At 47.1% G+C, this 25,976-nt stretch overlaps 1 protein-coding gene across 1 annotated transcript; it reads right to left on the bottom strand.

The window, feature by feature from the left end:
* Window positions 1-11,353: 11,353 nt before the first annotated feature.
* Window positions 11,354-25,902, bottom strand: LOC142803740 (golgin-45-like). The gene is made up of 6 exons (XM_075889599.1): window positions 25,748-25,902; window positions 21,135-21,493; window positions 16,651-16,850; window positions 14,748-14,876; window positions 13,418-13,631; window positions 11,354-11,628 (listed from the first exon to the last, which is right to left on the bottom strand). Exons 1-6 carry the CDS (start codon window positions 25,758-25,760, stop codon window positions 11,488-11,490), a joined length of 1,056 nt encoding a protein of 351 aa, XP_075745714.1. The 5' UTR covers window positions 25,761-25,902; the 3' UTR covers window positions 11,354-11,487.
* Between the last annotated feature and the right edge of the window lie 74 nt (window positions 25,903-25,976).

Here is a 25,976-nt window from a genome sequence, read left to right as displayed (position 1 = left end):
CCGCGTGGACAAAAATGGGACTCTCTCCGCTACCAACGGGAAAACTAAACGTCCCCAAAACTCCCCCGGTACCTTGTACGCTTCTAGGGCATTTTTCACGGACTCAAACCAAACCTGTGCTTCAGCCTCGGCTGGAAATTTGGGTAACACCCCTGTGAGGACTTTTGAGTAGCGTCTCAGTTCGCTACACGGATCCCGCCTGCCGAACTCGGGTCCACTCCACCGAGAGCTTCCGCCCATCATCTGCGACAGCCTCTCCATCTCCAACCGCAATTCCTGCAGTCTACGCTCCGGCGTGAGATTTCCGAAACGGTCATCTTTCTGGCTCTCCCGCGCACTACCCTCTCCCGGGTTTCCCACGTCGCTCTCGTCCCCCGACTCACGACTCATGGCCTGCGCTCGCCTGTCCGGGTTTAAGTGGGCAAACCTCGTGTTCATAGGACGCCTTAAAACTCAAAAAAAAGAAAGGCAGCGGCACCCCTGAGATGTAAGAACACCAAAGGACTCACCACATTTGAAGTTTCTGCTCGCTGGTTGCTCGATGTCGCCGGGGTTGACGCCGGAATGAATTGGGATGACCGTAGCTGGACCCCTGGCTTACTCGGGTCGATAGCTGCCACACTGCCGGCTCCTCAGCTCGGTGGCTTGGCTCTTCGTTGGAACAGCCGATGTCTTGGCTTTTGGTCTTGCTTGTTCTCCGCAACACGACGATCTCTTTGTTGCGCAGAGCGCTCCTCGTCGTCGTCGTCTCGATCCTGTCGGACTGCGCCAGTAAAACTCAACCTTCTACCCACTCCCTCTGTTCCCTTGATCAGAGCTTTCCCGGCTGCGTAGCGGCTGTTGCTACAGAAGGGAGTGGAGGGTTGGTTGCTTCTCGGTGTCCGCCTTGTCTTGTCGTGGCTAGTGCTGCTTTTTCGGGGATGGAGGCCAGCACGCTTCAAACGTTACAACAACTCGACTTTATATACAGAAACTTATGTACATATTTACAAGACTTCATCGTCGGAACCATCACATATTGCTTCGGCAGAGCCGATAGTGCAGAGCACTCCTTGTTGCGACCAGAACCCCCGCGAGGACTCGGAAGCCAGGTTTTAATACATCGGTTGCCCCTCCCGATTCTCCTCACAGCCAACCAAAGCAATTTAGTTCGTTTATTGGACAGACAACACACTTGTTGCCGTCCCCTCCTCTCGCTCTCTTCTTCCCGCACTCGACTGCTCGGTCGGAAAGAGAGAGACAAAAGGACCGGCCTGCACACAACATTCCGCGAACTGTGCGAACGCACACAATGGTGGCGCCGTTCGGCTGCGGGCCTCCTGCATTACCGCGAGATGACTACGCTGTCCAGCACGACAGCCGTCCCACGGACTCTAATCCTGACGGATGGGTGGCTATGCACTGTCCTCACGTCACCCGCCGGCAATCCGCAGTCCGGGCACCATTTAGCTGGTTGCTAGAAGCGGCGACCGACCGTGGTATTCTTGCCACAATGGGCGCGCTTACGCCGAGATTATCGTCTCCCGAGAATCGGCTTTTTAGGAAGCGCGCCATTTTGAGACCGAGAAGACTCGCTCCCATGGCCTGCGACGCCAAACCTTACAGCGGGCGTCATGTATGAAGCGCGCGGGCCTTGGTACACATTACACGCGCGCTCTCCAACCCGCCTTTTCCATTTCTTTTTTTTTTTGTGCTGCCCTCCGGCATTTCTGTGAGGTTTCGGTGGGGGCTCGGACTATCGGTATCGCCAGAACAGAAGCCACCGAGAGTAAGAGGCAGTTCGCTACTTTTCCGCAAGGTAAATGGCGCCTGCGCCGTAACATCGCAAAAAGGGCACGGCTCCTCCCTTCCGTGACCCCGACCTACTGCCCTCGACCAAAGTAACGTTGCCCTCGGCGCGTGCTTTCAACCTCTCTCTGGTTCCGCCCACATCGATGCGCCACGTTACCACGACCACGATTTGCCCCATCAAAGCCTCGACCGAAAGCAGCGCTGTTAAAAGAGCTATTCCAAAAACAACACCCAAATGACATTCCGGGAAGTTCCGAAGGCAAAAACGTGACCAAACATTTTTTTTCTCGGAAATATTCTACCATTTCACTGTTTTCAATGCTGTTAAAGGCCAGCCTTATTTGCGCTTCCAAGGTATCTTGATCAATCACTGCCATGCGATTTAGTTCCATACTTTCTCAGGGTCTTGGACGAAGCCGATACTTCACAGTTAAATGAAAAAAAAAAGAAATCAGCGTGGCATAACAGGACACATTTTTCACGCTCGGTTCGGACGATAATGAAGCCCGTGTTTTGGATCCCACCGCTGCCACCAGTTGTCGTGGATCCCAGTGCTGAGTCGTATCCCACCGCTGATCACCAGTTGTGCTGAATCCCACCGCTGCCACCAGTTGTTGTGGATCCCACCGCTGCCACCAGTTGTCGTGGATCCCAGTTATGAGTCGTATCCCACCGCTGATCACCAGTTGTGGTGGATCCCACCGCTGCCACCAGTTGTTGCGGATCCCACCACTGCCACCAGTTGTTGGGGCTCTCGGCGCTGTTCACCAGTAGTCGCTTCGGATCCCAGCGCTGAACACCAGTTGTTGCGGACCGGGGTCTGCCCGGTCTTTTGTGGTAGCGTGGTGTAGCTTCGGGTTGAGAAAACGAGCGCTTACAAGATGGGGATACGAAAAAACAAACAGGTTTATGGCACTATTTACGAATATTTACAGCATGAGGTTAGGAGTTCACAAACCACGAGCGTGGTGGTTGAACCGTTACATGGTTCAGAGCGACGTCCCGCACTCTGCGGCGTCGTTATAAGCCCTGTCGGGCTCCTCCTTCTTGAGTGGAACACCAATCACACACACACAACAGGCGAGGGGTACGAGCATGCACGGCCCACGTGAACATCCAATATTGAGTCGTGACCACTGCACTGCAAGGTGGCGCCAGGGGGGCTCTTCCTCGTCGTGTGTGTGTTGCTGGTCGAGGGGTCCCAAGCTCCTGACAGCATACATCAAACGGTCCGCCGATCTGTCCGCTCAATTAGCAGCGCAATTTGTGGCGGCGGCCGCGGTTTCTTCCAAGGAAGATGCTGTCTTTGTTGTCCTCTCTGGAACGGCTTTCGGCGTCGTGGCAATACGACGTCTCATCCTCCGGCTAGCAGAGACAATACCTGGCGGGCATAGGCAGCCGGCCAGTCGGCTACTTGTTTGAGGAATAAAAAAGCGCCGCTCCCCCGTCAGCTCTGGACGCTGGTTCCGAGAGAACTGGGGTTCCAGGCGTGGGAGCGCTGCCCGGCTACAGCATGGCGCCTACTGACGACGGTCAGAACACCCGGCAATATTGTTCTAGCATCGGGCACTTGATACCACCGTCATCAATTAGAGCAAAATATTTAGTGTTTGTAATTTCCTTTCTGTTTGGGAACATTTACTTTCGCAAAAAAAAGCATGTTATGAGATTCCTTATTAAGAACTCCGCTTCCCAGATGCGTTCTCCAGAAGACATCTCTGGAGAGCCATTGTTACGAAAGTATGCGGCACTCGCAGACGGCATTCCTGCTCACGTTTTCAATGGCGTTGGCATTATCTTTAGCTTCGCGGTCGGCCTTGGTGAAGGTGCCCTCGGCGTTCGCAAGCGCTGCGAGTGCTGAACTCTTGCTAGAAGGTGAAGCCAAGGAAAATGGATCACGTGAGAGACCAGACAGCATCCTGGACTCTGTCACTTGCACGGCACCAGTCACATCATTGTGCTTGTGCTTTTTCCTAGAGCGTTTGCTAGGTGAAAGGCTGGCACCCTCCCGAGAACGCATCGTAGACAACCACTTTCAACGACAGAAAAGCGATTATGATAGTGTAAGAAACCAGCGAGTACCAAGAGTTGAATAGCTGAATAATGCGTCTCTATTTTTAGAGGCATTGCGGCGGAACGTTTACACCAAGACAGCGAGAAACAAGGATAATCAGCAATGTACTGCTATAGCAGAAGTGAAGGAAAGAAGTGGGAATTTGCAGGGCTCGTTTTTTCTTTGTTAGACATAATGTTAATGACAACTAGCCGACAACACTGTTAAGGAAAGTATAGGGCATGTTGTTAGTAGTAAACGTAATGTGAATCTGAAGAAATAAAAAAGAACGAAAAGATATATTGATGATATATGTCGGTCAGGATAAAAAAGTGGCGCCAAGCGTAAACGTGGGTGCATCCATGTTAAATGGCGCTAAAGCAGCCAAACAGCAAGAGACATTGTACAAGCTCTCTTTTATCCTTCCTGTCTGTTAGTTCTCATTACCAATGTACAGTAAACGTTCTACTACTTATGTAAAAACGCGTTTTACTTTCCTGTTAGGCCAATTCCTACGAAGAAGACGTCAACCACGTTTTGTTTTGTTTTTCCCTCTCACCAAGATTTCCTCTTTCTTTATATTGTTCTTTGTTTTTTTTCTATGCTCTCCTTCTCACCCTCGCATCTCTCCTTCACTCCGTGAGAAATCGGCGCCCACGATCTGGGAACGAAGCAGAAGAGGACGAAAAGAACGTATGCCGTATCATGATGATAATTTTGGGTCACGAAACATTACGCCAAGCTAGAACAGCCTCGCTGTTGAAAAAAAAGAATTCTATGATGTGCTTGCAGATGAAAAACTTCGTTCTCAGGTTGCGATTGGTGTAGCTACAAATTTTACCAAATATTAGCCATAAACCTAATATGTATGATTCGCTCGACACTTGGCCAAAACTCCCTTAATTGGTAGGTGCCAATAATTCTAGGAGCACCACCATCATCATCATCATCGTCGTCACCGTCATGATCATCATTCTATTGGATGAATTCGGCGCCTTTGGCTCCACTACTCTACAATAACCTGAAAAGGTGCGTAGCACTACTCTAGTACACTATAGTGGCACGGGCCACCATGATACATGTTCGTAGAGTTCTTACGGTTCTGTACACCTAACCGCCGATGATGTCAGTGTTTGGGGTAAGCATTCAGGGTTTCCATGCCACGAGTGCAATCTTGCTAATGTTACTACTGGGCGTTACAGTATCCCATCCCTGCTACCACTTTTTGGATAAGTGCTGCGTGGCCAGTACGAACACGTGAGGGTGTCATGATCGGAGCAGTCATGAGGACGAGTTGACAGTATCAACTCTAAAAGAACAAGCACGGCGCTCTTCGGTGTGCCGTATTTCGGTGCCCCCCTCCCCCCTCTCTCTCTCCCCGTGGTGGCGAAAGTCCCCCAATCCATGAAGTGTGGCAGCTTGGGCTAGTTGGTATGGCATGAGGATAGTTATAGCGCGAGAACAAAACAACGACGCAGAGACAAGAAGGACACGATCCATCACTGTGCACCACTTGCTGGTGCATAGTGATGGTCACGCCTTCGCCTCCAAGGGTACATACCCGGTCCATGACATAGGACCACGAGTTTGGTGAATGACCATCCTGGTGACCTCGTTAGGGAGTCGGTAGCTCGCTGACAGCACCTGCCGCAACTGGACGCGGTGAGGCTCGCGTGACGAGTTTCAGCGTGGCGACGGACAGGGGACACCGCACGTGCGCGGAGCATTTATTCCATACTTTACAGTGAACTCCTTCGCATGTTATTGTGGGAAAATTCAAATTATCAAGATATCCTGTCTGTAAGCATGTCATGTTCTGCTGCACCAGATATCCTATCATGCTATAGAGTTTCTTAAACTGCTTGCGCTTGCCGCAGGGGCGCCCAGAAACTGCCTTACGAATTGCGAGTGCTTCTTGTGAAGGTTGTCACTTGTCCGGTTTTGACCGGCTCTGCCGGTTTATATTCCGATAGCAATTATATGAACAGTCTATCAATTATATGAACAGTCTGTTTTGCTGTCACCGCCGCCGTCATGCACTGTAAAAGCCGCCCGCCGCACTCGGCTACCAGATCGTCACGATGCGCCAACGTGTGTTTATTTCCCAAGCGTACTTTGTCCCGCGGATGGGGCGGGGGGGTTAGGTGCTTGTGAGCACGCACTTATCCTTCGGTGGGGAGAATCGCGTGCTTTCAGCTTTCACTGTAAAGATTGCGTTTATTTGAAAGACGCACAAAGATCACTTTACTCGCTGGACAGGCACCGTTTGCGAAAATAGCGCGTTTTTCAAACAAAACGAAGTAACAACTGGGACACTCGTTAGTTCGCACTCATATCGTTAGTTCGCACTCGCCTTTGATTAGGTTTCGTGCGTCTTTTCTGTTTAAACAGCGCGTTAAGCGTCAAGCTGTAAACGTTGTTAGTTAGCTCTCGTCCTGTGTGTGTTTTCGTGCGTCATTTCGCGTGAGCAGCACGCTGTACGTTTCGATCTGCTAGCCATTCTCAGCGTAACATCCCAAGTTGTTGCTATCGCATTCATTACTTCGCCCTCGCGGCAAAACTGACTTTTCTAGACAGCGGGCCGGTTGCCACCTCGCATCCGCCGTCAATCGTCGTTTTCATCCTTCTTTTTATCAGACTGGTAAACGAAGCGTCATTATAATCACGAGTATATCATGCCAGAAATTAGACTAGTAGGCTAGCTTTTTTTTTACAATTTTGCTTGCGTATATTACAGGTGCACATACAAACGCACGCATGAGCATAGTATGAATAAACCACCCCCTCCCCCCCCCCCCCCGTCTTGAAAAAATTCTGCATTGCTTGTGAAAGACCTCTATAGTTGAATAATAATTTATTGTAATGGTAGCTTGGCAAGTTCGGTAATAAACATGCAAATGAGTTTCTCAGTGCTTAGACAGCATAGCTCGGAACTGCTCTCTAAAAATCCCACCATTTCCACGAAGTGGATGATGAGTGGGCAAAGCTCCGGAGGTGAATCTGATAAACCGTGAATCCTCTGTACATTTTGCCGCCTTGATCATAGGAAGATCTGACATAAGCACGGTGATGATGTGTGATACAGTAGATACGCAATGTTTTATTTTTCATATATGGCATGATGTTTGTTCAAGAGCTCTATTGTTTCACGTAACACAAGAAGGGGGGGGGGTGGAGGCTCCATGATTTTGTTTTATCATATATGACTTAAGAAAGCCAAGTTCGAGAAGTCAAAGTTGATTCAAGCTCCCTTGATGGTGGTGGGACGCTTCTAATCACGTGGTACGCACCGGAGAGTGTAATGGGACACTATGTGTTGAACTAGCCAGTCGTCGTTCGTGATGTCCACTTTAATGTCTCTGGCGAGTGCAAAGAGGGCATGTTTGTATTGTTTCATAGTGCAGAATCGCCTTCTCTGTGTACGTGCCGCTTCCACTACATGAGCCCAAGGGCTCATGCAGTGGAAGCGGCACGTCTCTGGGTCGGTGACTTGTGCTTGCTGCCAACGCTGGCGTCTCGCTTCAACTTCCCAAGCTCTGACCTCCGGGTCTTGAGTGAGAGCCTGCACTGCAGCCCCTTTGACAGCCCCCGCCGCCACCTTGTTCTTTGCTGGGAGCTTTCCAGGCCCTCTGTGAAAACTACTTTACCTGTCCCGGGTTTTCGGGTAGGCCCAAGCCTGTGCAGTTCTCATACCGTCCCCTAGACTAAGCATCGCGGCCCACTGTATTGACATCAAGGGGATGCCAGTCCTCTTCACAAACACCCTGTTGTAGCCCTGTGCGTTGCACGCTGAGCGCCAAGTTATTCAGGGGGAGGTTGAGAAAATGCTCGTAAAAGATGTCATAGAACCTTCATCCAGTCTTTGGGGTTACCTGTGGTGCTAGTTAAAAAGAACAGTTGGCGCTTTTGCACCAGCTATCGCCATCTCAACAGAATCACCAAGAAGGACGTCTATCTTTCACCTTGAATCGACAATGTGCTCGACTGCCTGAATTTGAATTACTACAGCAAGTTTTTGTCCAATGTGTCGACCTTACTAGCGCCCTTATACGCATTATTGGCAAATGGCGTAAAATGGGTCTGGGGTAGACAACAGCAGAATGCTTTCGAGGCAGCTAAACAAGCAGTGAAGAATGCAAAACTTTTGGTGTATTTTGACCCAAGCAAGCCCATTCGCCTAGAGAGCGACGCGTCAGCAGTAGGCCTGGGAGCAGTGTTGTCGCATCGAGTTGGAGGAATTGACTACCCTATCGGATTCAGGTCACGAACATTAACAAAAGCCGAGAAAAATTATTCCCAGTTGGAAAAGGAGGCCCTCGCCCTCGTATTTGGCGTGACCAGGTTCAGAGACTATCTGTATGGGACCCACTTCGAACTAGTAACCGACCACAAACCGTTAACTGGACTGTTCAGTCCAGACAAGGGAATTCCGCCGATGGCCGCTGCCCGCATTCAGCGTTGGGCCCTGCTGTTGGGTGGATATCGGTACAGCCTAATCTATCGTAAAGGATCTGAAAACGTAAACGCAGATGCCTTCAGCCGACTCCCTATTCTCCGGGGGCAGCCCGATAACCTAAAAGACGACGCTCCCGAGTATGTATTATACGCTGAAGCTGTGAACGCGGCACCCATCAGTGCCAAAGAGTTGGCGGTTCTAACCATCCGTGATGCTATGTTACAGCAGGTGCGAAAGTGGATCCTGCAGGGCTGGCCGCAGTACCTGACAGAGTCCGAGGAGCGATTCCGGCCGTTCTTCCAGAAAAAGGATGAGCTGACGGTGAATCAGGGCCTCATTTATTGGGGACATAGAATAGTAGTGCCATCAGCGGCTGCTGGGAGTCTTTTGAGGCTCCTACATGAAACACATCCAGGGATGGCGGCAATGAAAAACCTTGCTCGAACCATTTTTTGGTATCCAGGGCTGGATACCGACATCGAAAGGATGGTACGCGAATGTGAGAGATGTGCTCAAACCAGTGCAATGCCTCCTGCGCAGGTTCCGGCGCCATGGCCAGAAACGGGCCGGAAATGGTCTCGAGTGCACATCGACTACGCAGGCCCCGTCGAAGGACACATGCTACTGGTGGTCGTAGATGCTGAAACAAAGTGGCTGGAGGCCATATCGAGGCGGAGTATGACATCAGAAGCCACCGTGGAAGCGTTGAGGCCCATATTTGCCAGGTTCGGACTGCCACATACACTTGTTTCAGATAATGGGCCACAGTTCGTCTCAGCCGAGTTTCAGAAGTTCGTAAGAATGAACGGGATCAACCACGTGACGACGGCGCCTTGCCACCCGCAGTCAAATGGCCTGGCGGAACGCGCGGTTCGCACGATCAAGGAAGGCCTTCTAAAAAGCCAAGGGGGTGGCACATTCATTAAACGTCTCAGTCAGTTTTTATGCCGATACCGAAGGGCACCGGTAAAGGCTGGGAAGTCTCCGTCCGAACTACTGCTGGGTTATCAGCTACGGACCAGGCTAGACTGTTGCCTCCCGAGTGCAGGCGGGGAACCGCGTCTTGAAGAGCGCTCCTCCACCATGCCGTTCTGTGCAGGACAGCCGGTGTGGCTGAGAAGTTTCCACAGCCAGCCAAAATGGTTGCCGGGAGTGGTCACCAGTACCCAAGGGGCTCGGATGGCGACTGTCTACGCCGGACGGCGAGCAACGTCGTCATGCGGACCAACTGCGGCTGCGCACTCCGAAGGACTCGAACACGATGCAGCCAGGGGGCGCTAAAACATCCACCACCACCGCTAACGAAACCTCGCCGATGCCAGCCGGCATGGCTGACCCCACGCCGGTGGGGCCGCCGCCCTCTAGCCAACCTGAGGCACCGCCGCCGCTTCGCCGGTCCAACAGGCTACGGCGACCACCTCAAATGTTCAACTGGTAAAAGGGGGAAATGTGCTACGTCATGCAAGCGTGTCGCCAATCATGTCATGACGTCATCGCCATCGCCGAGCACATAAAAGCGAGACGCGCAAAATAAACCTTCCTTGTTCTTGCTTGGTCACTGAGCCGTTCACTCGCGACGTAACACACTGTGCCAAGTATTTCCTTTCGCTAAATCTTCTACGAGAAGACAGCATTGATCACTCGATGCCATTTGGGCTGAGCAATGCTCCTGCAAATTTTGAACGCATGATACTCTCCTACGCGGTTTTAAATTGCCAACCTGCCTTTGGTGTACAGACGATGTCATCGTTCTCTCGCCCACCTTTGAAACCCACATACCTCATATGTCGGCCATTCTTGACGTTTTTTGCTGTCCTGGCCTCCAGTTCGATTCATCGAAGAGCACGTTTAGGCGCCGACAAATCAACCTGCTTGGCCACCTAGTTTACGCTATTAGAGTCAACGTGACCTTGGCAAAGTCCGCACTGTTTGGAATTTCCCCGTTCCATGTTTCACACACGAGGTCTGCAGCCTAGCTCATGCGGACAAGGAAGTGTGAAGATTGCGCGCCTTCTTTGCCAGTTCTGTGCTGTTCACGATGAAGCAATGCTACCCATACATTTACGAGACATTAGTGAGTACATGGGGAACAAGTTGTGGTGGCTTCAGCAGATGTAGCATGACACCTAGGCTTGCGCATGAATGAAATTTACTGGCCTGAACAGGTACGTGGAAAGAGTAAAGAGTGAACAGAAGTTAGCTGTCTGTTATACTGGCAGTAATCGCGATAACGAAGATGTCAGTCCTGCAACACACGCCTGCACCGCACTCGCATATGTACTAATGCTCGTGGACTGACAGAACAGTGTTGCTTGTAATTTAGACATTACAATGCTATTTTCAGGACCTTATCTTCTTTTTGTAGCTGCTTTTGAGGCACATACACCCAATATTGCCGCAACATTTCTGCACTGTTTGAAAAACTGTGTATGTGCCAACAAGGCCACTTGAACACCATTTTGGAGCATTTAGAATTGTAACACTGGTCGTGTAATACTGGTCCCGTGTGTTGAACCTAAAGTGAAACTGAGTGCATCAAGACTGAGATGAGACCACATTTTCTTCAATTTGTCACCCTGTTGCTTATGTAACAAGAACACAAAACAGTAATAACAGTGGTTTAATTTCAATAAATTCTGGGAGAAGATCAAAAGCAAAGGATCAATTTGATAGCATTATTCTACTTAAGTGAAATCGGTACTCACCAGCACCAATGGGGGAAGTGTAAAAGCACATGCATACATATCACCCCCTTTCTAACGAATTTACCAACACACTTTCAGAGTAGTAGATGTCTCAATCATAAAGCTTGCAGCAGTGAGTCATCATTCTGAATGAACTGCTCCTCGACAAACACGTTTTGTGGCACTAGTCGCTACCGATTCTAGACAACAACCGGCAAATTACTGCTTTGACAATGCCACCGAGTGCTTTGGCAACAGAAGAACTGCGTCAATTGGCTCGGGAAAAGCGACTTTGAAATTGCAGTCGTCCCTGCCGGTTCTAGACAGCAACAGGCACGTTACAGCTTTGACAATTTAGTAAAACCCATATATAAAAAACTATTTATTGATGAAATTTTGAAAGTTTAAAACATCTCTGGCAGCATCATAATTGGCACAATGTGTTCAATACTTGTACTCGGTGCACTCCCAAAAGTCAGCATGTGGCTCAATCATTCCAGTTGTCAGACAGTCTCCAGGTGACCAGAGCAGTGACGGCAACATGCTATCGTGCTACCATGATGGGCCACTAATTCGCTACTAGAAGAGAGACTGGACTCTAGAGCAGAGTGAGCACTGCTTGAGGTGAACGAGCGCTTCAGCGTCTGCAAGAGAAAATCAATCACAGCAGTCAGGTTCTGTGCTGCGGAAACAAGCACGAATGTCGATGACAAACTGTTGTTCGTTGGTGTGCCTGAGAACCCTGGACTGCAGCCACAAATTAGCCAACATGGGGCATATCTAATTATACTCAAGTCCGGTATCACATCAAAAGGAGTGCTACAATTGTTCCTGTGGTCTCAAAAACATGTGGTATTGATCACACACGTGGTACACGATTTTGTCGCAGTCAAACGCCCTATAAGTGAACAAGAGTAAGAATTATCGCTGTTCTGGATGTTAGTAAAGCACTTTCCTTATGTTTCTGCACTGCAGCTCATGTAGCCAGCTGTGTGGCTATGTTAAATGACACAATGCATATTTTCAAAGGCCCTTCAAGGAACACTGATTGTACAAGCAGAAATTTTTCAATTTAACACTTAAGGGATACTATAGATGGTGTTATTGCAATTATACATAACTCGCAATTCTTTCGGACATCTTTCAGATAAAAAAAAAACCTTTAGCACACAGCAAGTCAGAAAAAAAAGGTATAGCATGGGACAGAACACAACTTGCTGCATCTAAAATACTAATTCCTTTTTTTTTTTGTGTGTGAAATATGGGTCAAGTTCAAGGTGCCACCTTTTTTATTCGAGATGTAGTACATGTTTGCTCTCCAAAATAAACTTGAATGAAAGTTAGTGCTCGTCTTTATCACCTACTTTGTCTTGTGCCAAATTTTTGCACATGAACAGTTATGCATTACCGACATGCCCTACCTCATACTCTAATCATAAAACTGAATGCTATACAGTCGAACCCCGCTACAACGAAACTGACGGGGCATGGAAAAAAATTTTTGTAGTGAAATCGGAAAAAAAATATCGCTGATTTGAGCTAGCAAAACAAAGGAACGTTCATTCTGAACATTGAAAAAATGTCCGCTGCTTTCTATTGTTTCCCAGCAGCGTCACGACGTGATTCTCGCCCATGCATAGCGAGGCCATAGTGAAAAGCACGCTGAAACAATGGCTAAACCGCTTTTGTGAATGAACCAAACAGTTGCATTAACACCAGCAGCTGTCCGCCGTCAAAAGTATCTGACAATGCCGAGATAAAGGAGGGGTATCCTGGAGCGGCTACTTTTGCATTATTCTATCTCATTCTTATCATCTATAACTCGCGGCTAGCTGATTTTGTAGATAATGCGGATGAACAGCCACTCTGATTAGTTACCACACCGGCCAAGCGCGAACATAATAATAAGCATCGGAATTTGAAAAGGCATCGTGCCGCGGTTGCACCCAGCAGCTGCAAGAAGGAAACCATGAACTGAGCGACTGAGCTTCAGCTTCGGATCGTCTGCGGCTCGAAAGCAAGCCAGTGGCAAAACAAAAGTGGGGCAGTCTCATTGCCATCCCTATCAAGTAATGGCGGCGCCCATGCTTGCTGAACAGCGGCGGTTTCTGGTGGTGCCAACGCGCCTTTAGACTTCGTTGACGCATTTTCAGGTTATGAAAAAGCATCTAAATGTTAAAGATTGGGTTTACTGCATAGCAATAAGTATCTGAGCCTACAATTGCATCAAAAAATTTTATTAGAGTGGGACAATCGAAAAAAAAGTATTCATTGTGGCGGCAATATTTATGCATTGACATGAGCCGCTGACGGGGAATCGTGAATTTTTCGTTGAAGCACTGTTCGTTGTTGCAGAGTTCGACTGTATACGTAGTGGCAGAGTGGTAGACAAGAATGCAACAAACTTTCATGTGACAGTGAGTAATGACTTACCTCGTAGGCGCAATCGGTACGTTGGGCAAAGCTTTCAGCTGGGGTAGGACAAACTGCAGGTGAAGGGCCAAGTCGCAGGTTTGCACTGCCACCACGTGCTGCCACCTGATGACATAGGCTGCGTGCTGCTCGCTGTGTCTGCGCACTCAGCTGCAACACATCACACGGTGCTGGATCCCCCCTGGGCACCTCTCCTTGCAACTTGGCCAACAGCCTGCACATTCATTCAAAAAGGCACTTCAAAACTAGTATTTCTATTTATTTCACCTTCTGGCCAAAATACCCCACAGTAAAGAATAAAAAACAATCTAATGCACATTGAATAATAATAAGAAGGAAGATGTATCAACTCTGAAAACATGTAAAAAAAAGTGTAATGAGTACCACGTGAGAAAAAAAACAGTTTACAGTCAGTGTCCATTATAGTTATGCTAAGACAGCTGTCCTTTCTCGTGGTTCAGTGAAATAATACGTTGTGTTCGAGCTCTAATAATTGATTGCAATTAGCATAGAGCTGATTATCTAATTATTCTGCACTTGGGCATGTTCCAGGTGTATTCAAATAAGAATGTCTGTGCATTTCTGCATGACCCCTTAATTTTGCTGGAAAAATATTTTTAGCTGTCCAAGTCCCCAGGGCCGCAAAACGGATCTCTGCAATATTTATAGCACTGATTGTCGCTGCTTCAACAAAAAAAATAATATAGATGTGTCTCTTTAAAAAAAGCAAAAAAAACTATCTGAGCACTTGATCAACAAGTTGCCTGTTTGCTGTTAGATGCTTCTCTATGTATCATGACAGGTGACACAATGTAGAATACAACAATGCTGTTTCATACACTGCTTGCCCAAGTCGATCACTCGTCTTGTGCTGGAGCTTCTACCACAACTTGGCCAGGATTTCTCACAATGGAGCATTCTTGCACGGTACAGTCACAGTGCTTTCCGCTGTGTGCCACCACATGTCGGCACAGCACTAGTGACACAAGCACACTCGTGGTCACACCACAAGTGAGCAAGTGCATTCGAAGAAAAAAGAAAATATACTGAAGTTGCACTGACAGCTTTCTGGTCTTTTGCCATCCCCCCATGTGTAGCTTCCAGTCCACTTGCCGAGATGAAAGAAGAGAAAAGGCACCTGAAGTTCTTCAACTTTTCAACACTTTTAAAGAAGAATCACGCTTGTAGCAAGCTTTTCTTTTTACACACAAGTTGTAAAACAAAAGTGTGCACTCTTGGTTATATATAAGGGTTCCTTATACTATTTTTCTTGTCTTTTCCAATGCAATGGAGGTAGGGCACTGTAAGTAATGCAAAAATCAACGCTCACCGGCAAGTGGCTGTCAGGTTCGCCTCAAGCTGCTTGTGCTCACTGGCCATCCACTGCAACGCTTCCTGAAAGTCATCGCACTGGCGCATCAGCCGGGCTTTGCAGTTGGCCAGCTCGTCCACCAGCAGGCTGCACGCAACATTGACTTACTTATAGGACACGCAAACGTTGCCTTCACACTCAAAGCAGAACAGCCATTTTCTTCGCTGTACATTCTTTTATTAATATAAGATTCCATAGAGTAAGACAATGTCATCAACAACTCAATCAGGGGCATTGCAGATTTTTTTTTTTGTGATGAGGAGGAAGGAAAAGAGGAAATCAGATTCCTTTTAAGTATGTTAATGCATGATTTGTTTGGCATGCATATGTACAAAATGTTACGATTTTAGGTGGTTTCAAGCTCCGAATCACCTCTCTGACTAAGCTAATAAATACAATGCTAGGTACAAATTACCATCGTAAAGGTAAAGCTTTAGCGCTCCTACGACGTTACACAATGTTTCAGCTCTATACAGTGTAATCGCAGCCTTCTATTATGTTTTAATACAGTGACAGCTAGAGCAGGCAATCTGAAATCATTGCTAAACATAGCAAGCCCACTCAAGCAAACAAGAAAACGAGTTTCTGAAAGCCTGTCCTTACACCTCGAAGCCTTTCACGAGAAGTTTTTGCAAAACAATAGTATATACGGCAGAATTTGACAGAAGTAAAATTGTAAAATGCTAATGCCATCAGCACCATAAGCCAAGCGATGTCACGCTGCACCTCATGCTGCAAGCCATGTCACGATGCCATGACATGGTTATTTGAACCTAAAACCGCAAACTTAAATTACGATCTGAGAGTCCTTTACACCAACTCCACTTAGCAGCTGACTTTGGCAGCCCTAAGATGAAGCTGCACATTTTTTTACATGCCAGTGATGCGACTTCCTGTAATCGACACCTCCGAACACCCGGCAGTGATGCAGCTTGGTGCAACTTATCTTTATTTCATTAGGATGGCGGAGTACATTCGATTTGGCACACTTTGGCACATGTGGTGCAGGAGTGCAATCACTGTTACTGTATTGCAATCGTTAAACAACAAATTTAATGTACATAAGTACTATGCACAATAAATCAAATATCACCTTTCATTTATGTAAGAAACAGCAGTTTCTTGCTCAAATAAGTTCTCTGTTTTGTTTTGTTTTTATTAGCACTTATTATCAACTTCTGCATTTATGAGGGCAGAATTTTTAGGGAAAGTACTACGTTTTTTCTTTAGGGGCAGTGTCAATTTTTTTGCGCCCTTTAGTGATTGTTGGAACTTCGGACTTTCTGGTGACGCTGTGCGCTCACTCCTTACCAGGCTGAATGTGTGTTTGTAGGCACACACATACAAGATACAGGGGGTGCCACACTCTGGTAGCAGCCTAACAAAAGGGCTTAACTGTGGCGACATCTACAACTGCAAGGAGCCATCTTAATGCCCCTTATAACAGAGCTTGACACCTTTTCTGTCAGCAACTTTATACTGCAATGAAGTGACAACATTAGGGAAGTCATAGTGTCAAAGGACCTTTTGTGTTGACATAGAAGGTCATGTACGTGCTGAACGCCTCATGACCAACCTGGAATTGACCCTTCATACTACAAGGGACCAAGGCCAGGTTGACCACAAGGTGCTGAGTTCGTGTACTATATGTCCGTCTTTTTTCCAATAAATTTGAGTTGAATGTGAACACTGCATCATGTGTTCTCTTGTCTGCCTTCATTGTGCTGTTAGCCATGATGATTCACCTTATTCATGATTTAACTGAGTTTTCCTAGGCGAGTATAACTTTGTTGTACTGCGAGCAGAATGCTTATCTATTGTGCACCCGCGCAGCAGCTAAGTGCGGAATAACTTCCCGTACCTGGCAGCAAGGAACTTTGAGCGCCAGACATCTGCATGGATGGCCAACCGGTCAATCTCCTCTCGACCTTGGCTCAAACGCTGTGCATACGCCCGCACATCTGCGGCCAGCTGTGCCTTGTCTTCACTGAGAAAGTGCACTCGCGCTTCCAGGTCTTCACCCACAGAAGCCACAAGCAACTTTTTCAGCTCACGGTTCACCTGAACGTGAAAAAATCAACATGCACAGTTGCCGCGACAAGACTGCAGTAATAAAATCGAAGACAACCCCAGCTAAGCAAAGATTTCTTTTTTTCACTATTCACACGCACTAGATTAAGTCAAGCTGTTCTGTCAGCTTTAGCCACAAACCATTTTTTTTTTTTCAACGTTCGTGCCGCACCACCTTGGCTGCAGCAGGAATCAGCACAACTGCAGTTCACAAGATACCCACATTTTTTTCTTCCCATCTGCAGGCTTCTTTGTTCGAGCATGCATGTACTTGACTTTAGTTGCAGTACTTTACACCTATAGTGAGTGCATACCTGATGCCGATCATTTCTCTGCAGGAACACGTCACAGAAAGTCTACTGCCACAAACTGGCGGTGCCCTCAGTGAGCCTCTTCGATTTTCGCTTTTCTGGCAGCCCTGCGGCAGCCTGAGGACTCCTTTTGGACAGGAAATGACGTCAAGGATGCGTTAGCGTGACGAGAGGCAAAATTCTCGGGCAAGCGTCAGGCAGCCTCGGGCTGCCCCCATCACAACATCGTCGTCAGTCGTCGTCACGCAAGCGCAGCTGTGTTTGCTGTGTCGTATGCTACATCATCGCCTGTAAACACAGGGGCTTTGGCAGACGAGACCGTTGCGATGCTGCATGCTTACGACACGATTGAAGAGGATGGTGGCGAGCTATTGTGGGGAGCATCACACTATCACGCTATCAGCCTGTTATTGGCCGGGATAATGAGCCAGGAAGGGCACCGTGTTTCGTTATACAGACCTGGAGTTCAGAAAAATGTTTTGACTGTCCAAGAGCACATCTGTGGATCTTGCAGAAGAAATTGAGAGGTATGTTTTTTATCCACAATGCTCGCATCGGACGAATGCAAGAGTCAGCTGAGAAGGCCGTGCCGATTGAAGTGAGCTAGCTATCTCGCCACTCAAACTACAATGCATGGAATTGTGGACAATTTCGATGTGAGTGGAGCCGAGTGTGTATGTCGCAATTCGTCGTGCTCTTGGCTATCAGTGTGAGAGATCACGAGGCCGGACAGTAACGACATCGCACAAAACAAGCGTGTATTTCGTGCAATGTATCAACGCCAAGGGGTGAAAGCCATCCCTCGAGACGTCTTCAGGAACGTTGACGGCTGTCACATTCACATACACCAACCATCAGATCTGGAATAGAGCTACAACTAAGGCAAGCCTCATCGCAGCGAGAGGGCAAGGATTAAACGTAGACAACAGGAAAATTACTCGCACGACAATAAAATGTCTTACCTTTGTTCACATACCTGGGGCTACCATTGGGCAGCCCCTTCGTTCTTACAGACAGGGCACACTTTGATCTGTATCCCATTAAAAAAATATATTTCGTGGTGTTAGGAGACACCATCCTAAACATGGTAAGGCTAAAACTGAAATGCAAGTCTAACAAACGTGAAAACGGCAAACCTAAAAAGGTCGTCAGACCGAGCGCCCAACCTTTGCAGAGACGATGCTCAAAAACTGATGACGCGATGAAAAAAAAAAACACATGCAAAAGCACATCGTCTGCTCGCTGCCAGCATGCTGCCAGCGCAAAATCGTTCCGGCAGGAGAGCGAGTCCGCAGGCAGCCCGCTAGCTGCCGGAGAGGAAAAAACTAACGCATTTGCAGCAGCGTTCCGGCAGGTGGGCAAAGCTTCGGAGCTGCCCGAGAATTGCCCGAGAAGTGTCCGAGAAAAACGAACGTTTTGGGCTATCCGCTGTGTGTTTCTGCCTGGGAGCCTCTTCATTTCATGCAGAAATGACTACATGCCAACGGCTATTCCAAAAAAAATGCCAAGGGCCGCCACATCTTCTGTGCAGAACATAAGACCTACAAGCCCCTTCTCTGTGCCTGTCGAGGACTGGCACAAGAACACTTAAAGGTCCAAACAGCCTACCAGAGGCTAGGACTTTCTGCTGCCTTGTCCCAAGACGTCATTATAGCGTTCCCAGTCATTGTGTCGATCAACGAATCCGACTGCAGCCCTGCAGCAACAAAATGGCCACACGCCATGCACACTGCTACCAATGAATAGAAAACATTGTCGGTGAACGAAAGCCACTGCCATGCATGTACTATATGGGCAGGTGAGCGATGCCACACGTGTATTTGGGGTCGTCATTTCACACTTCGAACAGACCACCAGGCACTGGTGTTCTTGCTGTTTTCAGAAGGATGTGGAACATGCCCACTCTGAATCACACACTGGAGTACACAAATGCTTTAGATACAATTTCATTGTTGAATATCGCAAGGGGTCCTAGAACACAGTCACAGATGCAGCACTTTCTCCACTGCCAGCACTCCGATGGAGGCGGAAATGTTGTAGGCCCGTGTGCTCAGATTTGAGTGCATGTTAAAGAACCCCAGGTGGTCGAAATTTCCGGAGCCCTCCACTACGGTGTCTCTCATAATCACATCGTGGTTTTGGGACGTTAAACCCCACATATCAATCAATCAATCCACAGCCAGCACCTACATCAGGGAGCTTGCAAAGGAGGAAAAAATTGTCTCGATCATTAGGCCAGCCTGTGTGACAAAGGAGTTCAGGCAGGCTGTCCTCAATGATGTTTGCCTGAAATCCATCTAGTCATCCGTGCCATGTTCCTGGCTGTCAAACAAGTCAGTACTAAATAGGGCGAAGCCATTACACCCTATTCAGGAAGAACTTTACTTTGGTGATCACCTGCTACTGCATGCAGAGAACTTCGTTGTTCTACTGTCCCTCAGGATTGTGGTTATTGGCACCACGCACGACACACGTCTGGGTATCCACGAGCATGAAGGTGTGACTTCGTGAGCAGTTCTGTGGGCCACCAACGAACAAGCAAATTAAAATGGCAGCAAAAAACTGCCCTGTCTGTCTAGGGGCAGATAAAACTACACACACGTCACCAGCACTGTTGAAGCTTGTTGAATGGCCTGAGCAATCGTGACATAAGCTTTGCCTAGATATTGTTCGTGCTTTAGAGCCTTTGGCTCACAACAGCAGATTTGCTGTAAAGCTTGTTTATTACTATTTCAAATGGCCAGCAGTATATTTTTGCATCACACTATCTATGAGCACCGTCGAAGACTTTTTACCTAGTGTTTTTGTTTGTAAAGGCCACCTAGAAAGATGATTTGCAACAGTGGGCCCCAGTTCACTTTGTATAAATTAATCTTCCTGCAAAGGAGAGGCATTCATCTTTCATATTCTTCAATATCCTATCCCTCGGCAAATGGGCAAATAAACAAGCGGACGTTGAAAAACTTTATCCGAGTTTTACTCTTCGAAACTTTACTACCCCAGCAAGCCGTCACATAATAGTACCCGAGTCCTGACCATTTACAAATGTACTCTGCACACCACCATGAGGTCACCCCAGCAGTTCTATTGCATGATAGGATGCTTCGAACCATGCTCGATGACGTGGGCCTCTCAGCACCAGCCTTTGAAAAAGACCCAGTTGAAGAATTGGCATGACTCAATTTATACTCATCTCATAAGCTGGTTGCAGCACTGGGGAACATTGTGCTGCACATACGCACACATATATATCTAGCTAGAATTCACAGATTCAATTTCATGATGTCCATAAACAGTAGTGACTGATATTTTAGCGGCCCTCGTGCAGTTATGGCTGAACATCGCTTTAAATACGTGCCATGCAATGCTAAAAAATGAACTATCAGCAGTGTTTCCGGAAAAGACAATGTTCACCGAAGAATTGCTACCCTACTTTCCCATGCCTATCGGCTTGCACATCACAAGCCTCCGCACATTTTGCTAACTAGGCGACTAGCACAACAAAAACTGTGCGGGTACTGTGTATGACATCATGGCATACTTGAAACAGAAGCGCGAGCACTGTTTATTTAGTGGAACAATACTTAATTTGTAATTGTTACTTTGGCAGCCCCAAGAACAAGCTGCCCATGTAATAATACGCTTGCATTGCAAATGCTGGTGATAGACTCTGCCAAGTTTGGAACTTTGGCACAGTTTGGCACAATTTATGTCAACAATATCAGGATGTAGTAAATCTCATTTGGCACACTTTGGCACAGTTTGCGCAGGTGAGAAATCGCTGAATAGAAGGAATCTTGGGACTACCTAGAGGTCAAGCATAGCCTTTACATCTGTTGAGGAAAACATGGTGCCTCGCATGCTGGCATGGACATCCTGAAACACAATATTCCTTTGACCGAGCCCGATGCCATTTTTACGCAACAGAAGTGCCCTGCCACACAAGCACACTGCTGTTACCTACCTCAACCTGAACCCGCAGCTGTTCCTGCAGGTCCTGCGTGCACTGGTGTGCCTCCTGCAGCCGCTGTTCCAGTGGAGCCCCCTGGGAGGAAGGAGAGGGCGGGGTGCCCTCAGGCACCTCCCTTACCACTGCCAGCAGAGGTGGCTCCTCACCACTGCCAGGTGGGTGGTGCAAGGGGAAGGGGATCTCCAGCGCCGCCAACCGGGTTCTGCTGCAGCGTGTGTCCGTCTCACATAGGGGAGTGACCGCGGCTTTGTACGGCTCATAGGGCACAAATTTTGGCTCGCGCCTCCTCAGGGGGACTGGAATGTCTCGTGGCAAGGACTCCATGCCATCGCCGTCACTGCGCACACTTAGCTCTGCAAGCCACACTACTAACATTAGCATAGGCCTGTTTCGAAATCATTACACATATAGTTGGCATGTCCCATTCTACAGTGGCTAAAATGCAAATCTATTGAAAAAAGCTCTTGCACACAGGTCTGCACTTACCTTAGGCACAGAAATTGAATGTCCTTCATTGGAGCGTGATCCTCCAGTAAAACTGCCATAACAAATAACCCGCTGCAATGCAACATTGTTAAGCTGCCCCCGAATGAAGCATATGATCGAAGTTTAGGAACTTCTTTCTTTTCTCTAGTGTTATAATGCCAGCACCTCTGGAGAGTTTAAAGCTTGATTTCTACATCAAGGCACAGTAGTCTAGATTGCTCTGGGTTTTTGCAAGTGAAATGAAGACCTATATGCACTTTTTTGAATACGTAGAAGACATCCTCATTGTTACATATTATGTCTGATTTGAGACAGACGAAGTCATCTACATATCTAAAACATGGAAATATGCTAAGGCCATTAAATATTTCAAAGTTTGCACCACTGTAATAAGACTTCTGTTAGACCTAGTTGCTACATAGCATTAAGGTGAAAACTTCAGCATAAACCGGGAGAGACCGCACAGAATAGATGAGACAAGCACTGGCACTAAATGATAACCGCTTTATTCTTCTCGCAACAATGCATATAAATGCCACGACCACAAAACTTTGCATGCACATGCATAACAAAGTGTATTAAATACAAACAAAGATATTAAACGGAGAAGTGCATGCAAGAATTTATATTAAGAGAGGTGTGCCCCCAACCACTGCCCTCTGGTGAAGTGCGATGCAGTGGTTGGTGTGGTGGCTCTCTAGCCCAGTGGTTGGCAAAGCACCTCTCCGAAACACTTTTAAGTTGGGGTCAACAATCCATTTTGGGAAGTCGGATCGCCAATTATTTTGGAGCCCAAATGCCCCAAAAGTGCAGAAATAAGCGAAAATGCCACCATCCTCACCAGATCCCTCTATGATGGCTCTGCATAGAGCAGCTTAGACAATGAAACGGCACTCAGCGTGCCGCTGGTTTTGAAAATACACACAAGCCAGCAAATAACCATGTTTGATTCTTTGCATTCAAACCCTGACTGTCTCTTTATGCATGCACAAAACTTTTTAAATTGGATCGAGTAGCACTACTCTGCCTTTACTCTGTCACTTAGGCACACAAGAAGCTTAACAAGTGGTAAAAACTGCTAGAGACACTAGAATCTTCCTAGACACCGTCAATGTGTTTCCTGTCTCTTGGTACTTAAACAAGCAAATGGATAATGAAAGAGAAAGAAAAAACAACAATGATCAAAAGTAACTACCTAGCATTATACCATGCGCTATGTAAGCGTAGAGCCCCTACGACCAGTCTATTGCAGTGGATGCTCAAAGCACCGCTCGTTTCTCAGACAAGATGCCGACAGTCATGATGAAAACATACATCTCTTGGAAGGCACAGGCATTAGAGGGGCCTGTCGCCAAGCTTCTTGCTTTCTACCACTTCCTCTCTTTCCTTTTCTCCTTCCCCATCTATGCATTGTTCTGTTTGCAGAACAGAGAGGCCGTAATTTCTGAACACCGGGTGCAATCAGTTTCGATTTCCCTCTAAAAACTCATTCTATAATGCATATTTAAATTACGTGCAATTTCTGCAACTTCTACAAAATTGCAGTGCCACAAATTGGCACACACTACAATCTCCTAATATACAAAGCTTCTCTCATACTAATAAATAAAAAGTTAACAATTTGTTAAACTAAGTTTCATGAAAGTTGTTTTAGTTGCAGCAAAGTACTCCTGCCTTGATGTAGAGTATGTGTGCGAAAATGACTGGAGCATGAGCTTTGGAGCATTTTTATAAGAAATAAAAAACACGCTGTATATTGGCTGAAGTAACACCTACTGCCTTTCCTTACTGCTTGGAGAGCGCAAGCTCACATGTGTTTACGATACCTGCGTGGTCGAAACAAATGGTGCATCTAAGAAGGGCCAAATTAAAGACACAAGAACACACATACAAAGTGCTAACTTTTATTGATATATTCACAGCATCAGCAGTGCACATACCCTACATCAGGACACATGCTCAAAGGAACAACCATAGGTGTAATACACACTTTCACGTCTCTCTCAAAAATTCTATTTCTTTAGCTGATAATGAGATAGCTATTTTAATGATACACGTGCTACCAAACTTGGCTGTGGATTTCACTTCAATTAATAGCCTTGACATTTCGTTACTGTTCTTTCCAAGAATACTTATTTGATCAAAGAGAGGTTGGCATACGCACTACACTCTTTCCAGTGAGCTTGAGTAATTGGTCGGGTTCCATCTTCCCAACTTTGTTCCTGTGCTCCTTTAGCCTCTCAACGATTGATTGATTGATTGATATGCGGGGTTTAACGTCCCAAAACCACCATACGATTATGAGAGATGCCATAGTGGAGGGCTCCGGGAATTTTGACCACCTGGAGTTCTTTAACCTGCACCCAAATCTGAGCCTCTCAACGATTCACCTATTGCTTTGTCCCACATAGCAGGCACAAGTTAATGGGATCCAGTAGATTACACATGTGTTGCACACTACAAGCCTGTTTTGGTGGTTCTTATCGCAGACACATTTTTTTCATTTGCTCCCATTTGCTCTTTTGGCACAGACTGCTCAGCTTTTCCGACACCAAGAATACAATGTGCATGTTTCAACACCATGCTATTTATTTCAGGTTGTGTGAAACTCAAAGAATGTATATGGGACAAACTTTTGTTTGTTACACATGCTTCACGTGCTCAAGCCTAACGTGCAACCTACAGGAGGACGCCGATAATTTGGTTCTTGCGACATGTTGGCCACAGAGCAGAGTCGGAAAGAGAATGAAGCTACATGGTGATGCAAAGGTTACGCAGCATAAACTTTGTCATGGAAAAGGACTGTTAACAACTAGCCACTCTTTTCAGAATACAACTTGTTATGCTCCCTCACTGACCAAAATAGTACATGCACTACCAGTTCACTAAATAGTATGTTCCGGGAAAACTAATAGCAACTGCCAATGCTCTCTCAAGGAAACCACCAAAGATTTTTTCTCCCCTTGATAAGGTGGAATTGTTGGCGACAGAAGTTGTCAAGAATGCACCCTCAGCTTCCCATTGAATCGAGTTGGCACTAATCGCACACGTAAGGTGAGTGCATGTCCCTTATTTCATTCATTCAAAGTATGTGGCCTCAGTTGAACAATTAAGCTGCCACTGCATTCAATGAAGTATGCTGGGGTAGCTAATGAGATAAGAGTCTGCAAAAGTCTTTTACTCAAAAGCCTGTGCATAGAGTTGCCTACTTCCTTCAAAGCAGCAGTCCTGAGTTTGCTGCACAAAGGTCATCAAAATATAAAACGGCGTAACGTAAAACTCGGAGATTCGGGGTGGTGGCTGAGGAATAAGTGACATGGTAGCCAAATGGGAGCAGAGTACTACTTGCATAAATCCAGCCAAGCCACTCATATACCCATCATATACCCCCACATTTAGCGTATGGCCCATCCGAGGTTCTTGGCATAAATGTATGTTCTTCCAGAGCAGACCACAAACGTTTTCGTGGTGGACTCGCCACCCTGAGGTTATCAGCCAGCAATATGAACAGCATCTGCAGCTATCGAGGTACTCAACATCGAATTAGCTCGGCATGGTATGACGGCAGGCGTGAGATCAGTCCACCGTTTTCCCCTCATCAGCGCAGTTTGCCAATGGTTTCATCCCCGTGACTGGCAGTCCCCTTTTCCCCAATCAGGTTGAAAGGATGGTGAAAGAACTGCTAGGCAAACTGTGCGACCAACATCTCGCTATACCTCGGACGCGAATACTTTCAGACCCACTCAGCTCTTAACGGGTAGAAAACTTAGAACTTGCATGCCAACGACGACACAGTTGCTGCAACCGGTTTGGCCTGCTAGAAACATGATGGCAACAAGAGACGCGACTCGCAAGATGACAAGTGAGCACAACCTTAACTAGTATCGTCGGCCTAAGCCGCTGCTTATACTGGAAACGGGAAAAAAAAGGCACGGGCAAAAAAGCACCACACCAGCTACTCCTTGAGAACAAACCAGCTGGCAGAACGATAGTGACGATAGCACGAAGGTTTGTTTAACGATCGAAAGATGCCGTTGCAAGAAAAAGAAAAACGGTCTTCGTACGATAAGCACCTACAATAAGGAGGACCATGCTGAGAGCATATGTAGCGGGATACGAACCTGGCTTCGACATCCAGCAAGGTGCTCGTCGGCCTACTTTTCTCGCTGCACATGAATTTGGAAACTGCTACCGAACCGAAACCACTGATACTACTCGGGGAATTCCTTGGTTGCAGGCCGCAGTGCCGTAGCTAGCTCTTTTTACAACCGAAAACATAGTGTTGTTTGGTCTAAATAAAGCCAACATCTTCAAACTTACTTTATTCTAGAGTATAAAGAAGTAGAATTT

This window comes from Rhipicephalus microplus, chromosome 3 (genome assembly GCF_043290135.1).
Source record: "Rhipicephalus microplus isolate Deutch F79 chromosome 3, USDA_Rmic, whole genome shotgun sequence".
NCBI lineage: Eukaryota > Metazoa > Arthropoda > Arachnida > Ixodida > Ixodidae > Rhipicephalus > Rhipicephalus microplus.
This window is presented reverse-complemented; position numbering and strand designations above follow the sequence as displayed.